The 13,176-nt window shown below is 47.9% G+C and overlaps 1 protein-coding gene and 1 pseudogene across 6 annotated transcripts in view; one reads left to right on the top strand and one right to left on the bottom strand.

The window, feature by feature from the left end:
- The window catches only part of ZDHHC18 (zDHHC palmitoyltransferase 18), a 33,090-nt gene that overhangs the window by 10,771 nt on the left and 9,143 nt on the right, over positions 1–13,176 (top strand). For 5 of the 6 annotated variants that reach the window (XM_037032713.1, XM_037032715.1, XM_037032717.1 and 2 more), the window contains exons 3-7: positions 8,620–8,769; positions 10,286–10,423; positions 10,541–10,589; positions 11,085–11,187; positions 12,711–12,823. In XM_037032713.1, coding sequence (XP_036888608.1) covers positions 8,620–8,769; positions 10,286–10,423; positions 10,541–10,589; positions 11,085–11,187; positions 12,711–12,823 — 553 coding nt within the window. The remainder of the gene's footprint in view (positions 1–8,619; positions 8,770–10,285; positions 10,424–10,540; positions 10,590–11,084; positions 11,188–12,710; positions 12,824–13,176) is intronic. The other variant, XM_037032719.1, reaches the window with a different exon arrangement.
- LOC118977845 (cytochrome c oxidase subunit 6B1-like) lies at positions 6,405–6,746 on the bottom strand (annotated as a pseudogene).

Raw genomic sequence — 13,176 nt, 5'->3', positions numbered from 1 at the left:
CCCTTAGGGCACGAATAGCATCTTTATACCACTCTCTTCATGTCTTCCACATGTATTTTCTGAACTGGTAACCAAAGCAAACATATTTGACTCATCTATATATACTCACCCCTTCTCCCCTCACTGCCACCCCCAGGCTCTTGTACAGTAGCTTGGCATACTAGATGCAAATGTTTGAAAGAATGAATAAATGAATGCCTTCAGAGACATGGGTTCTCATTTCAGCCCCATTTTATACTGTTGGAGTGAAGTCAGTTTCCCTATCTGTAAAATGTGGGCCTGTATTCCCTTGCCCAGCCCAGAGTGCTTCGGTGCATCAAGTGAGAAATGGAACATCAGTACACTTTGAAAATTGTTTTCCTCTATTGAAACTTAAGAGGCTTGAGCCTTGTGGTAAGGAATGGCAAATGGACTTGCTCCGGGCACTGACAGTCTGCCACTGATAGTGGCTGCTGAGAGGAGTGGGTTGAGAGTTCTGAGGTCAAGTCCAGGGTGGTGAATGGCCAGGGCTGTTCGGCCTGAGAAAAAGCAATGGGCTGCTGCTTGTCTCCCCCTGCATGGGGTTCAGCCTCTGCAGTGGCTTCTTCACAAAACCTCCTTTAACTCAGGTTGTCTAGGGTCCCGCAGTTGGCGATTTATCCAGCATCTGGGTGGCACCCTTGCTCCAGCTTGACACCTTCTCACCTTTGCCTCTGGCTCTTGGTGGCCTAGGAAAGCTGGGTGTGCAGAGCTTTACTTTCTCTGAGTTCTAGAGAGGAGAAATCCTGGCCCTGAGGCCTGAACACGCTGGTAGGAGTTCCCTCCCTCCCTGCCTTGGAGGAGAGGCCTAGGCTCTCCTCCACCCTGGGGAGGGCCCGAGAGTGCTGCAGTGTTTTGAGTCCTCAGGAGGGCCTGTGACTGTCCTTCACACACATGGGTGGTGTTCTAAAGTTTCTTTGTAAATCAGTTGTTTGGAATATAGCGTGATGTACAAAAAGTCATAATAATAATAATAATGGTTACTATGTCCTAAGCTCTTGCCAGGTACTATATACACTTGACTAAACACACTTCATCGATTCTCACCTAACTCTCCTAATGACACTAAAAAACAAGGTGGAGTTGATTATGTCCCGTTTTCATCTGAGGATACAGAGAAGTTAAGCAACCTGACTCACGTCACACAACTAGGAAGTGGCTGGGCCAAGATTCATACTGATACATCTGAACACAGCCACCGCGTGATCTGTCAGGGCCACGGCTCCCCTGAATCCAGCGCCATGCTCAGCTGTCCTCGCAGCATCTCATTCAGCCCTCACCACCAGCCTATGAGATTGAGACTTTCTTACTTCCATTTTATGGATGAGGAAACTGAGTCCCACAGAGGTAAAGGGACTTCCTTAAGTAACAAAACCAGTACTTGAACCCAGTGTTCCAGACTCCAGAATCTGCACCTTGCTGCCCCTTGTGAAAATAACTTCTAGTAAGTACTCACCGGGTGCCAGTTCCTTTCTGTGTGCTATTTCCGATCCTCACAGCCTTTCTAGGTAGTTTGTCTGCTTTTGCAGATGCAGCAACAGGCTCACCGTCACAGAAGCTGAGTAACTGCCCTGAGGACACTAGCGCATACATGGAAGGAATTTGAACTCCAGGCCTGCCTGAGTCCAAAGCTTATTTTCTTTCCTCTTTGCCTGTTGCCTATAGTTCATAGGCCTAGGACTGACTGTTTATTCCACTGTCCCTGCTTTCAAGGGGCGTACTGTCTAGTTGGGGAGACAGTGTATACACCTAGCAGTCCTGTCACACTTCAGTGTGGAGCAGCGAGTATGTTCACGTGCTGTGTGTAAGGCATGAGAGCCCCTGAGGCCTAAGTGGTCAAAGAACCTGCTAGAGATCGAACGGGGCTATAGCAAGTCCTGGGGAGCAAAGAGAAGCGAGGGGCTAGGGCTGGGGCTGGGGGGGAGCAGGGGCAGGAAGCTGTGGGCTCCGGTGACTCATGGGGAAGAGCCGTCGGAGAAAAGCCAGGAGTGGAGGTTGGGCTCAATTGTGAAAGGCCTGAATTTCAGGAGAAGACATTTGTCCTTTTATCTTGTTTTTTAGGGGAGGCGAGTAAAGAGTTTTGAGCTGAAAAGTGACTCTAAAGGGGTTATTCAGAGGAATGTGCCAGTGTGTACTAGAGGGAGCTGAAAGGCAGAGGGGCTGGGAGCAGGGCGTCCTTAAGCTGATTGGTGATACAGGCCTGGCCTGGGTAGGATGTTGGAAGTGGAGAATGAAGTGGCCCAGTAGAGATGAGGGAGAAGGAAGTGTCTGCAAAGAGACTCCAAACTGGGATCTCCTGCCTCTGCCTCTTACTGGCTGTGAGACCCTGGGCAAATTCCCTACGCTCTCTGGGCCTCTTTCTCATTGGGAAACTGAAGGGATTAGAACAGAGGCAGTGAGCAAAGGGACGTGTATCAAGTATCTGCTGTGTGCAGGGCCGTGTATTCTGCTGTTTGAGATTCCTGTCAACTGTTGGATTGTGCCTCCTTCAGTAGAAATAAGGAACCAGGCAGGGATAAGTAACACTCATTATAACACTTTAAAATCTACAAAAAGACCTCAGCCCCACACTTTGGAAATTTGGTTTCACATCCTGGTTCTGCCACTTACTAGGCAGAACTCTGTGTGGGGTTAGTCAAGTCACTTAACCTCACTTTAAAGTCTCCTTAACTGTAACCTGGTGATAATTATAAACTAACCTCTTGCCATGTTATCAGAGTTAGAGAAGACCCTTATATGGCCCTGGCTGGCACAGCTCAGTGTCTTGAGCACCAGCCTGCGGATCAAAAGGTTGTTGGTTCGATTCCCACTCAGGGCATGTGCTTGGGTTGCAGGCCAGATTCTCAGTTGGGGGTGTGCGAGAGGCAACCAACTGATATTTCTTTCACACATTGATGTTTCTCTCCCTCTCTTTCTCTCTTCTGTTCCCTCTCTCTAAAAATAAGTAAGTAAAAAAAAATACTGTATGTAAAGCTTTCAGTGAAGTGTTCTCTTTTCTGTGCCTTTTCCCTTGTTTCTCTCAGTGATTCTATGAGCTAATAATAACAGTGCACACTTAAGCATTTACTTTATGCAGCTTCACATATAGTAATTCATTTAATTTTCACAACAATCTGATGAGGTGGGTACTATTGTCCGCATTTCAGTGACTGAGGAAACAGAGGCACAGAGAGGTTAAATGATTCGCCCTGTCACACGGCTAGCCAATGGTATGATCAGGAGAAACCCAGCTAGGAAGAGGCGGAGCCAGGGCTCATGCCCCATTCTATCTGTTATTCCCATTTTGCAGATGAGAAAACTAAGACTCGGAGAAGTTCAGCTTCACACACAACCAGTCAGTGGCAAAATCAGGTTCCAGAGGGTGTTCATTGGCCCCAGTCCCCCTGCCCTTTACCATGCTGCTGGTTTTTAAGGGAGAGATGGATGCTCAGATGCTTAGTTCTACTTCAGACACACTGGCTGAGGTGATGGTGAAACAGCCTAGCAAAGGTCTGTCTGGTATCTGGAGATGTGAGATGTGAATCTGCTTCACTGGTGCCTTCCAAGCATCTAGAATAGTGCCTGGCACGTGGTATGTGCTCAGTGATTAATGCTTAGAGGCAAGTGGTCAAATTGGAGGTGTCTGGGGAGTCGACCCAGTGGAAGTGATGGCTGAGTGCTGGGAATCACAGGAGCCCTATGTGACTCAGAAATCTGTCCCAGAATGGACCACTGCTCTGGGGACTTGGTCCTCTGTGGCGTGGGTACCAGGAGGCTCGGGGGTAGAACTGTGGGCTTTGTGTTTGGCAGATCTGGTGGCTTCAGATTCCTGTTTGCCAGCGTACCAACTACATGACTTCAAATGAGACCTTGGACCTTTCTTTTTTTTAGATTTTTACTGAAGTGTAATGGGCTTACCCAAGTGTACAAATCATATGTATTCTATATATTTATATAGAATATAATCAGCATTCAGATCAAAAAATAGTACATGAGTGGTGTCCTAAGAGCCCCACCTTTGTTCCCCTTTCTGATCACTGTCACCCCTCCAAGGGTAATAACATAGATTACTTTTACCTGTTTTTGTGTTTACATGTGTGTTTTTTTCATTTTACGCAATATTGATGAGATTCACTCATATTGCTGTGTGTTGTTGAATATATCATTCTCATTGCTGTATTGGAATTTCATTGTGTGAATGAGTACAACACTTGGGTGAGGGCCTGAAGATATGTTTGTTTTGTTTTTTTAGAGAGAGAGAAACATGGGTCAGTTGCCTTCTGTACACGCCCCAACCAGGGATCGAACCCACAATCTTTTGATGTAGGGGATGATGCTCCAACCAGTTTAGCCACTTGGCTAGAGCTGAATATGAGTCCACCATATTTTTTTAAAAGATTTTATTTATTTATTTTTAGAGAGAAGGGAAGGGAGGAAGACAGAGAGGGAAAGAAACATTGATATGAGAGAGAAACATTAATTGGTTGCCTCTCGTATGCACCCCAACAGGGGGCCAAACCTGGGGATCCAACCAGTGACCTTTTGCTTTGCAGGACAACACCCAGACAACTGAGCCACACCAATCAGGGCTGAATATACCACATTTTAAAGTCCATTCCACAATTGGTGGGCGTTTGAGTCGGTCCAGCTTTGGGCTGTTAGAAGAATTGTTGTGAACATTCCGTGTTCGTCTTTGGCTCACATCAAATCGTGCACATTTCTGTTGGGAAGACACCGGGAGTGGGGTTGCCAGGGTGCAGATATTGCGCTTTCATAGTTAGTGACAAACGATATGACATTTCTAGTTGCTTTACATTTTTGCCAACACTCCATTTCTAAAGTGTTTTCATTTTAGCCATTCTGGTGCATGTGTAGTAGTAGCATATTGTGGTTTTAATTTGCATTTCCCTGGTGACTAATGAGTGTGAGTACCTTTTCATGTGTTTATTAGTCATTTGGGCAGCTTTTATGAGATGCCTGTTTGAATCTTGTGTCCATATTTAAATTCAGTTGTCTGACTTTTTCTTACTGACTTCGTAGGACTTCTTTATATATTCTGGATTGGAATCCTTTGTCCTTTGTCAGATGTTGTAAATATTACCTCTTAATCTGAAGGTCACCTATTTATTCTTTAAATGCCATCTTTAGATGAATAGAAGTTCTTAGTGTGATATATGAGTGTAGTTCAGCAAATTGCTCTTTGATGAATATCCCCTTTGTGTCTTGTTTAAGAAATCTTTTGTCCCTTGGCTGGTGTAGCTCAGTGGATTGAGCGCGGGCCTGCGAACCACACGATTGCGGTTCAATTCCCAGTCAGGGCACGTGCCTGGGTTTCAGGCCAGTTCCCAGCAGGGGACTCACAAGAGGCAACCATACATTGATATTTCTCTCCTTCTCTCCTTCCCTTTCCCTCTAAAAATAAATACATAAAATATTTTTTTAAAAAAAGAAATCTTTGTCTACTTCACAGTCACAAAGTCATTCTCCTACTCATTTAAAAGATTTTTTAAAAAGATTTTATTTATTTATCATTAGAGGGGAAAGGAAGGAGAGAATGAGAGAAGGAGAGAAATATCAATGTATGGTTGAGTCCCCCGCCGGGAACTGGCCTGCAACCCAGGCATGTGCTCTGACTGGGAATCGAACCGTGATCGTGTGGTTCGCAGGCCCCTGCTCAATCCACTGAGCTACACCAGCCAGGGCCCGTTTAAAAGATTTTTTAAAATTTATTCTGGGATCTAGGGGAAGGGAGAGAGGTAGAGAGGAAGAAAAGCATCTCTGAGAGAGAAACATCAGTTGGTTGCCTTGCCCCCACCGAGCAGAACCCGCAACCTAGGCATGTGCTCTGACTGGGAATTGAACCAGTAACCTTTCACTTTACAGAACGACACCCAACCAACTGAGCCACACCAGTCAGGACTTAAATCCCAAACTTTTGCATTTAAAACTATAGTCCATCTGGAACAGAATGTGTGTTTGGAGGGAGACAGGAGTGCAGATATATTTTCCCTGTTTGTATGTCCAGAGGACCCAGCTCTGTATATGGGGGAAGACCACTTTCCTCGTGTCAGTGCAGTGTTGCCTCTGTTACTGGTCATAGTGTTGCCTCTGTATGGTCATAGACCTGTTGTGTCTGCTTCTGGATTCTCTTTTCTGTCCATTGGTCAGTGTCTCTACCCTTCCACCCAGACCAGGCTGTCTCAAATACTACAGCTTTATCCTAAGTCTTTTTTTTTCTGCTTTACATTTTTTCTTTTTAATCCTAAGTCTTTTTTTAACACCTCTTCAACGAGTATTTATTATTAGGTAAGCCATGATTCAGGATCCTAGGGTGGGATGTACTCAGGTCCCCCTTTACCGCCCTGGGAGAAGGATGGAGGACAGAGGACAGGTGGGGTGCAGCCAGTTCAGGTTTTCCCAGGGAACGTGCCTTCTGCCCAGCAGTCATCCAGGCTGACAGCCAGGATACAGGGCAAAGGGACTGGTACCCACTGTAGGAACAGCAACATTCCCACACAGAGACATCACCCCTTGTAGCAGTCATTGCCTTCGCACAGTGGTGGGAGTCCAGGTAGTTCTGCCAGTAGTTCCTCGTCTGGTTCTGGTTGGGGAAGTGACTATCAAAAGGGCAGTCTGGTAGTTCTTGGTTTTGGTCTTAATATCTTCTGTCATGTTGCTGACTCCTAAAGACACTCCTGCCCTGGCTGGTGTAGCTCAGTGGCTTGAGCACCGGCCTGTGAATGGAAGGGTCACAGGTTTGATTCCCAGTCAGGGCACATGCCTGGGTTGTGGGCCAGGTCCCCAACTCGGGGTATGTGAGAGGCAGCTGGTTGATGTTTCTCTCCCTCTCTTTCCTCCTCCCTTCTCCTCTCTCTAAAAGTAAAATTTAAAAAAATCTTTTTTAAAAAGTATGGAAAAAATAATAAAAAAATAAAGACACTCCTGAAGCCACTTGCAGCTCAGTGCGACCCTCAACAAAGATCCTAAGTCTTGATATTGAGTTGTATAAGTCCTTTTGCTTTGCTCTTCAAGAATGCCTAGGCTGCTGTCAGCACTTTGCATTTCTATATGAATTTAAGACGAGTTTATCAATTCCTGTGCCCCCAAAATAATGCTGAGATTTTTGACTGGGATTATGTTGAATCTACAGATTAATTTACTTTTTTCTAATATTGAGTCTTCCATTCCATGTATATGATGTAGCTCTGTATTTCTTTTTCTCTTAAAATTTTTACAAAAAATTCAAACATCTAGAAAAGTGGGAAGAATTAGTACAATGAATTCCTAAACAAACATTCACCACCTAGATTTAATTGTTGTCACTAGTGTATCTTATTTGTGTCATATACACATATATAATTCTTATTAAACCATTTCATATAAATTATAGATATTATAGACACTTTACCCATAAATATTTTAACATGTATCTTCAAAATCTAAGGACAGCTTCTAACATAGCCACAATTCCATGATCACATCTAGGAAATTAGTAGTTCCCAAATTTCTAATCTGTAGTTATTTTTCCCAGTTACCTTCTAAATGTCCTTCGTTGCTCTGTTTTATTTTCTTTTTCAAAACAGTCTCCAGTCTAGGATCATGCATTATTTGTTTACATCTCTTCTTTTATATATATATATATATATTTATTTATTTATTTATTTATTTATCTTTAGAGGGGAAGGGAAGGAGAGAAGGAGAGAAGCATCAATGTATGGTTGCCTCTCGTGAGTCCCCCACTGGGAACTGGCCTGCAACCCAGGCATGTGCCCTGACTGGGAATCGAACCGCGATCGTGTGGTTCACAGGCCCGCGCTCAATCCACTGAGCTATGCCAGCCAGGGCTCCTAAATCTCTTCTAACTTAGAACCATCCCCCTGTCCTTTTTTTTTTTTTGACTGTCCTAAATTGTTTACTAGGTAAGAAGTTTACAACCATTACTTATATTAGCAGTAATGTTGGAGCTAGAGGGTATTGTGCCTTCTCCAAGCTGCATGGTGAGAACCACCAGCAGTGTGGCAGGAATGTGGCCCTTTCCAAGGCCGTGGCTCTTGCTGCCGCAGGTGGTAGCCCTTGCATCTCCCTGTGCTTGCGGACTGGTTTGCTGATCCATTGGGTGTCAGGGTTCCTCCTGATGGCCTTATGGAATGCGCAGACTGAAATACAGGCCCCTGACTTTTTAAAAGTGACTGACTATTGTTGGAGATCAGGATAGTGGTCTTATCAATATCTTCAATTCCGGATCTGATTGTTTGCTCATAGCCTTGTTTACTTTGTCCCTCCATGTCCGGAACTGCCTGGAAATTGAAACCTGCGTCTAGACTTGAGCAGATACAAATAAACCTTACTAAACCCTACTGGCCTCCTTCTCTGATACCCCTTGTCAGAGTTGTGTGAGGCCAGCTGTGTGTGAGCAGGTGTAGAAAGCTCATTTCACTCTCAGTAAGTGGCAGCAGTTCTTAATATTTGTCCCACCTTAGGCCAGCATTTTACCTTAATATTTGGTCCCCGGAAAGTTATGAGGCTTCTCTTGTCCCAGCCAGGCAGCAGTGGCTTCCCCCTAGCTGGTGCTCCTGACCCCAGGCTTGGACGTCCCCCACCTTTCTCTCCTCCCATCCCCAGACAACACAGGCAGCTCCACATACCGGCCGCCCCCTCGGACCCGGGAGGTGATGATCAATGGGCAGATGGTGAAGTTGAAGTATTGCTTCACCTGCAAGATGTTTCGGCCACCCCGGACCTCACACTGCAGTGTCTGTGACAACTGTGTGGGTAAGTGAGGGGCCTCAGGGAAGGGCGTGGGGAGCCCTGAGAGAGAGGGAGACTTGGAGACAGGGGAATCACTTGTGTAGTGGGTGGGCAGTGTGTTGGGAACATCCAGGGCTGAGCAGGAAGCCTGGTTCACTCAGGTGTGCTCTGACTGAAGAGGAACCTGAGTGTGACCAGTGGTGTCTTGGCTTCAGCCCAGGATTGGTGGATTTCTTCCCTCCAGTTCTGAAGTGTGGGGCAGACACCTGGGGGCCCTGAACTCTCTCCCAGGCCTGAGCCTCGTCCTCAGTAGGTCCAAGGTCCTAGAAACCAGAGACTGGAGTAATAACATTCTAGATTTGTTTGGTCCAGAAAGGGAATGACTTATCATCCAGTGCCCAGGACCAGCTCTACGGAAAGACTGATCTGATTCCCAGGGTTTGGAAGAGACAAGGACCTGGGAATAGACAGTGGAGAGGATATAGCTAGGATTGGAAGCTAAGCTGCCAACCCACAGCTGCAGTGGTTTCTGGGTAACCAGAGGCTGTTTTGTCCCCTCTGCCTGCTCTCCAGAGGCTGAGAAGCCCTGATAGGGACCAAGGTGTGCCCCTGGGAGGGTGTCGTAAGGGAAATGCTATGCAAGAGGACACAGGTGAGCTAAGCCACAGTGACTATGCACAGTCTCCAGGGCAGTGAGCTCATCACACTGGCTCAGCATTCCCTGAGCAAGAGAACAGTGGGGAACACCCCATGATGGCAGGCGGTGAAGTGGGTGACTCAGTGGGTGTCATTCATCCATGAGGATCCGCCCCACCCGCCCCCTGCAAAGGGTGCTGGCCTTGGTGTGAGGCCTGCAACGGGCTTGTGACCCATATTCCCACAGGGGACTTTTCTCACCAGTTCGGGTGTGACCCTACCCCCAGGGCGTGGTACCAGTGTGAGATCAGTCCTCTGATGCCAGTTCTCCACTATTTACATAGTGGCCTAGCCCTTCCCTGGGCTTTTAGTTCTAGCTCAAGGTACAGGGGTCATTGGTTATCATATAGGCTGGGGTCGTAGGCCAGGCAACAAGTACTTTTTGTGAATCTTCCATGTAGCAGCCACTGCTGGACCCTGGATTCCGCTCAATGGGAGGCCAACATAGGCCCCCTCACTGAGCTTGAATCACGCAGGGGGGTGAACTGGTCTGTCCACTAATTGTAAATAAGTATGTAAACACCATGGGGATAGTACTTCAAAAGATAAGTGCCCAGAAAACAGGGGACCCTTGCCTTGTCTGGGGTCAGAGAATATTTTTTCAGAAGTGGCTTTATAGCCAAGACATGAAGGAGGAATTACCCTTCACCAGGAAAGAAATGGGGAAGAATGTGTGGGCAGCAGGACCCTGTTCTCAAAGGACCAGAAAGAGGCAGGGAGCATCTGAGGAACTGAGAGCTGCTGCGAAGAGCGAGGAAAGCCCCAGCCCTGGTGAGGCCTCTGAACACCTGTGCTGACTGCAGGTCAGCCCTGTGCTAATCTGTCCCCTCTGGCCCTTTTCCAGAACGGTTTGACCATCACTGCCCCTGGGTGGGCAACTGTGTGGGGAGACGGAACTACCGCTTCTTCTACGCGTTTATTCTCTCCCTCTCATTCCTGACGGCCTTCATCTTCGCCTGCGTGGTCACCCATCTAACTCTGCGTGAGTGGGCAGTGGGATCACGGAGAAGCAGAGGGCGGGCCTGCAAGCTCAGCCAGGCTGAAGGGCTGTGGTCGCCGTCCCTCTGAGCTGTGTCCTTTCCTGTTTCTTCCTCCCCAGGCTCTCAGGGAAGCAACTTCCTCTCCACTCTGAAGGAGACACCAGCAAGATATCCTTTGCCTTTTGCCTGCTAGTGGATGCCCTGGTGGGAACTGAGACCCCTTCACTGGGGCAGGTCCTCACACCTCATCCTGTAAAGAGAGGAGAATAGTGTAGAGGCAATGTTTGTCCTCTAGAATCCAATATACCAGCAGCATCTGTTCACACCCAGGCTTGAGCTGATCCTAAATGGGCTGTTGTGGGGATGGGGTGGCTGAGAACTCTCAGGGGCACAGTTCCTGTCTTCCCTTAAGACACCAGGCTCCCTGGACCACCTCATGTCCATCACCCTGGGCTCATCCTGTTCTTGAGGCAAGCTCCCAAACCCTTCTTGGGGCTCAGGAGGTGATGCTGCTGAGAAGTGGTGACTAGGCCGTAGAAAGGTTACACACTTCATTTCTTTCCTGGGGAAGGGTAGGTGAGAAAGGCTGTGTGTGACAAGATCCCAGGCATGGGGAGGCTCCCAGCCTTGATCCCAGCTTGGGTCCTTGACAGCTCTGCTCACTGTGCTGGAGTTGGTGATCTGCTTCTTCTCCATCTGGTCCATCCTGGGCCTCTCAGGGTTTCACACTTACCTCGTCGCCTCCAACTTGACAACTAACGAAGACGTGAGTAGGGGGCTGGAGCAACCCCTCGTTTCTGGGCAGGACCCTGGGCAGGAGGCAGGGCTGGGGGAGCTGGCAGGGCAGCAGTGTACCCCCAACTCTCAGACTGCTGCGGAGACATGGGTGGAGGTGATAGGCAGCCAGACATTCCTTCGGTGCTCGTGGCCTGGCCCTGGGAGACCCAGTGTCTGAAGCCCCCACATGCCTTGGCCCCTCGGCACAGGTCCCCAGGGCCCCTGAGATGCTTTCTCCCTCACCCCACAGAAGCAGCACTCATGCCCCAACAGCCATTACATTTGGCCAGCATGTCACTGTTTCCAGAGTTCTTTCAGTTCCCATCATCTCTTTGAATCCTTTCGCCAACTATGAGGCAGAAGGAATAGGGATGCTTTTTCTCCATTTGATGGCTGAGTGACTTGCCCCAAGGTCATGCTGCTGGGAAGGGATAGAGCCAGGGTTTCACCCAGAAGCCATAGCCATGCTCACCGTGCCCTGTTTCACTTGTAGGCAGCAAAGATATGACTGTTCTCAGGTATCCTTGGGGCTCCCTGAGGCTTTCTTATTGAGGGGGTCAGCCAGAACAGGATCGTGAGTTTCCATCTACCTTCCCTGCCTGCTGACTTACAGAACCGCTGCCAACAAGCATTATTTGAGTACTCACTCTGTGCCCAGCCCTGGGCCAGGAGTCTGACCTCCCCTTCCCGTTCTCCCAAACAATAAAAGCAAACGAGAGCACCCATTCCAGGGCTGCCATCTGATACTAAGAGGCCCATCAACCAACAGAATGCATTTCTTGACTTCAGCTTCTCATTTGGGGAAACAAAACTTAACATGCGTGCTGAGTGATTGGTACAGAGTAGAAATGACATCAGCCAGCATCTCCCATGGTGGTTTCCTGGGTGCTGGTTCTGTAGGATCTCACTAGGGGTTAAGCTAAGAGGACTGATACAGCCAAGTAAATTTGGAAATCTGTGGGTTAAGGTCAAGCAAGAGTCCTTCACTGCGAAACTTCTCAGTGCCTTTGATAGTCAGCTTCACAGAGCTAGAGATGGGCAAGATTTCATCTGATGCTCCAACAGTGCTCTCAGAGAGTTGGTATCAGAGAGTTCTCCATTTTTCAAATGAGGATTCAGAGAAGAGGTGCTCCGTCCAGGATCATGTAGTGAGTGAGTGGGAGGGCCAGTTTTCATAGTCAGGCAGCCTGAGCCCTGTCTTGCCCTCCTCTTAGGTTACTGGCCAAAAAAAGGATACACCCAAAACGTTTCTTTTGGAGGCTTCTCTGGCTCTGTTCTCTCTTCTGTCTCATTTAGGGCCTCCTTCTCTCTGCTGGGTGCCCCCAGCATCCAGAAGTCCCTCACATTCTCTCTGAATGGCCTGGGTTAAAGATGTATCCCCTCCAATAGTCTAGCTGGAATTGGTTTCAGAAACCAGCTGGAATTCGTCAGTTTTCCCCTGCCTCCAGACTTTCCTTCTAGAAGAGAAGAGCAAAGGGAGTTACCTGACCCAGACTTCCTTCCTGCTTGCAGATCAAAGGCTCATGGTCCAGTAAGAGGGGCGGTGAAGCCTCTGTCAATCCCTACAGCCATAAAAGTGTTATCACCAACTGCTGTGCTGTGCTCTGCGGCCCCTTGCCTCCCAGGTGAGATGGGGTAACCCTGTGAGTTCATACCTCTCAAAGAGGCTCTAGAATCAGCAGACCTCGCTCCACATCACAGTCCTCTCTGTCCACCATCCCCTACTGAATGCCTTGAGTGCATTAGTCACATAAAGGAGTTCCGTGGAGAGTTTTACTTTTTAAAAAAAGATTTTATTTATTTATTTTTAGAAGAGAAGGGAAGGAGAGAGGGAGAGAAATATCAATGTATGGTTGCCTCTCGTGCGTCCTTTGCTGGGAACTGGCCTGCAACCCAGGCATGTGCCCTGACTGGGAATCGTACCACAATCCTCTGGTTTGCAGGCCCGTGCTCAATCCACTGAGCTACACCAGCCAGG

The sequence above is a fragment of the Sturnira hondurensis genome, unplaced genomic scaffold (assembly GCF_014824575.4).
Source record: "Sturnira hondurensis isolate 20B ecotype Veracruz unplaced genomic scaffold, ASM1482457v3 Scaffold0021555, whole genome shotgun sequence".
Classification (NCBI taxonomy): domain Eukaryota; kingdom Metazoa; phylum Chordata; class Mammalia; order Chiroptera; family Phyllostomidae; genus Sturnira; species Sturnira hondurensis.
Note: the sequence above shows the minus strand (reverse complement) of the source record. Positions and strands in the feature narration are given on the sequence as shown.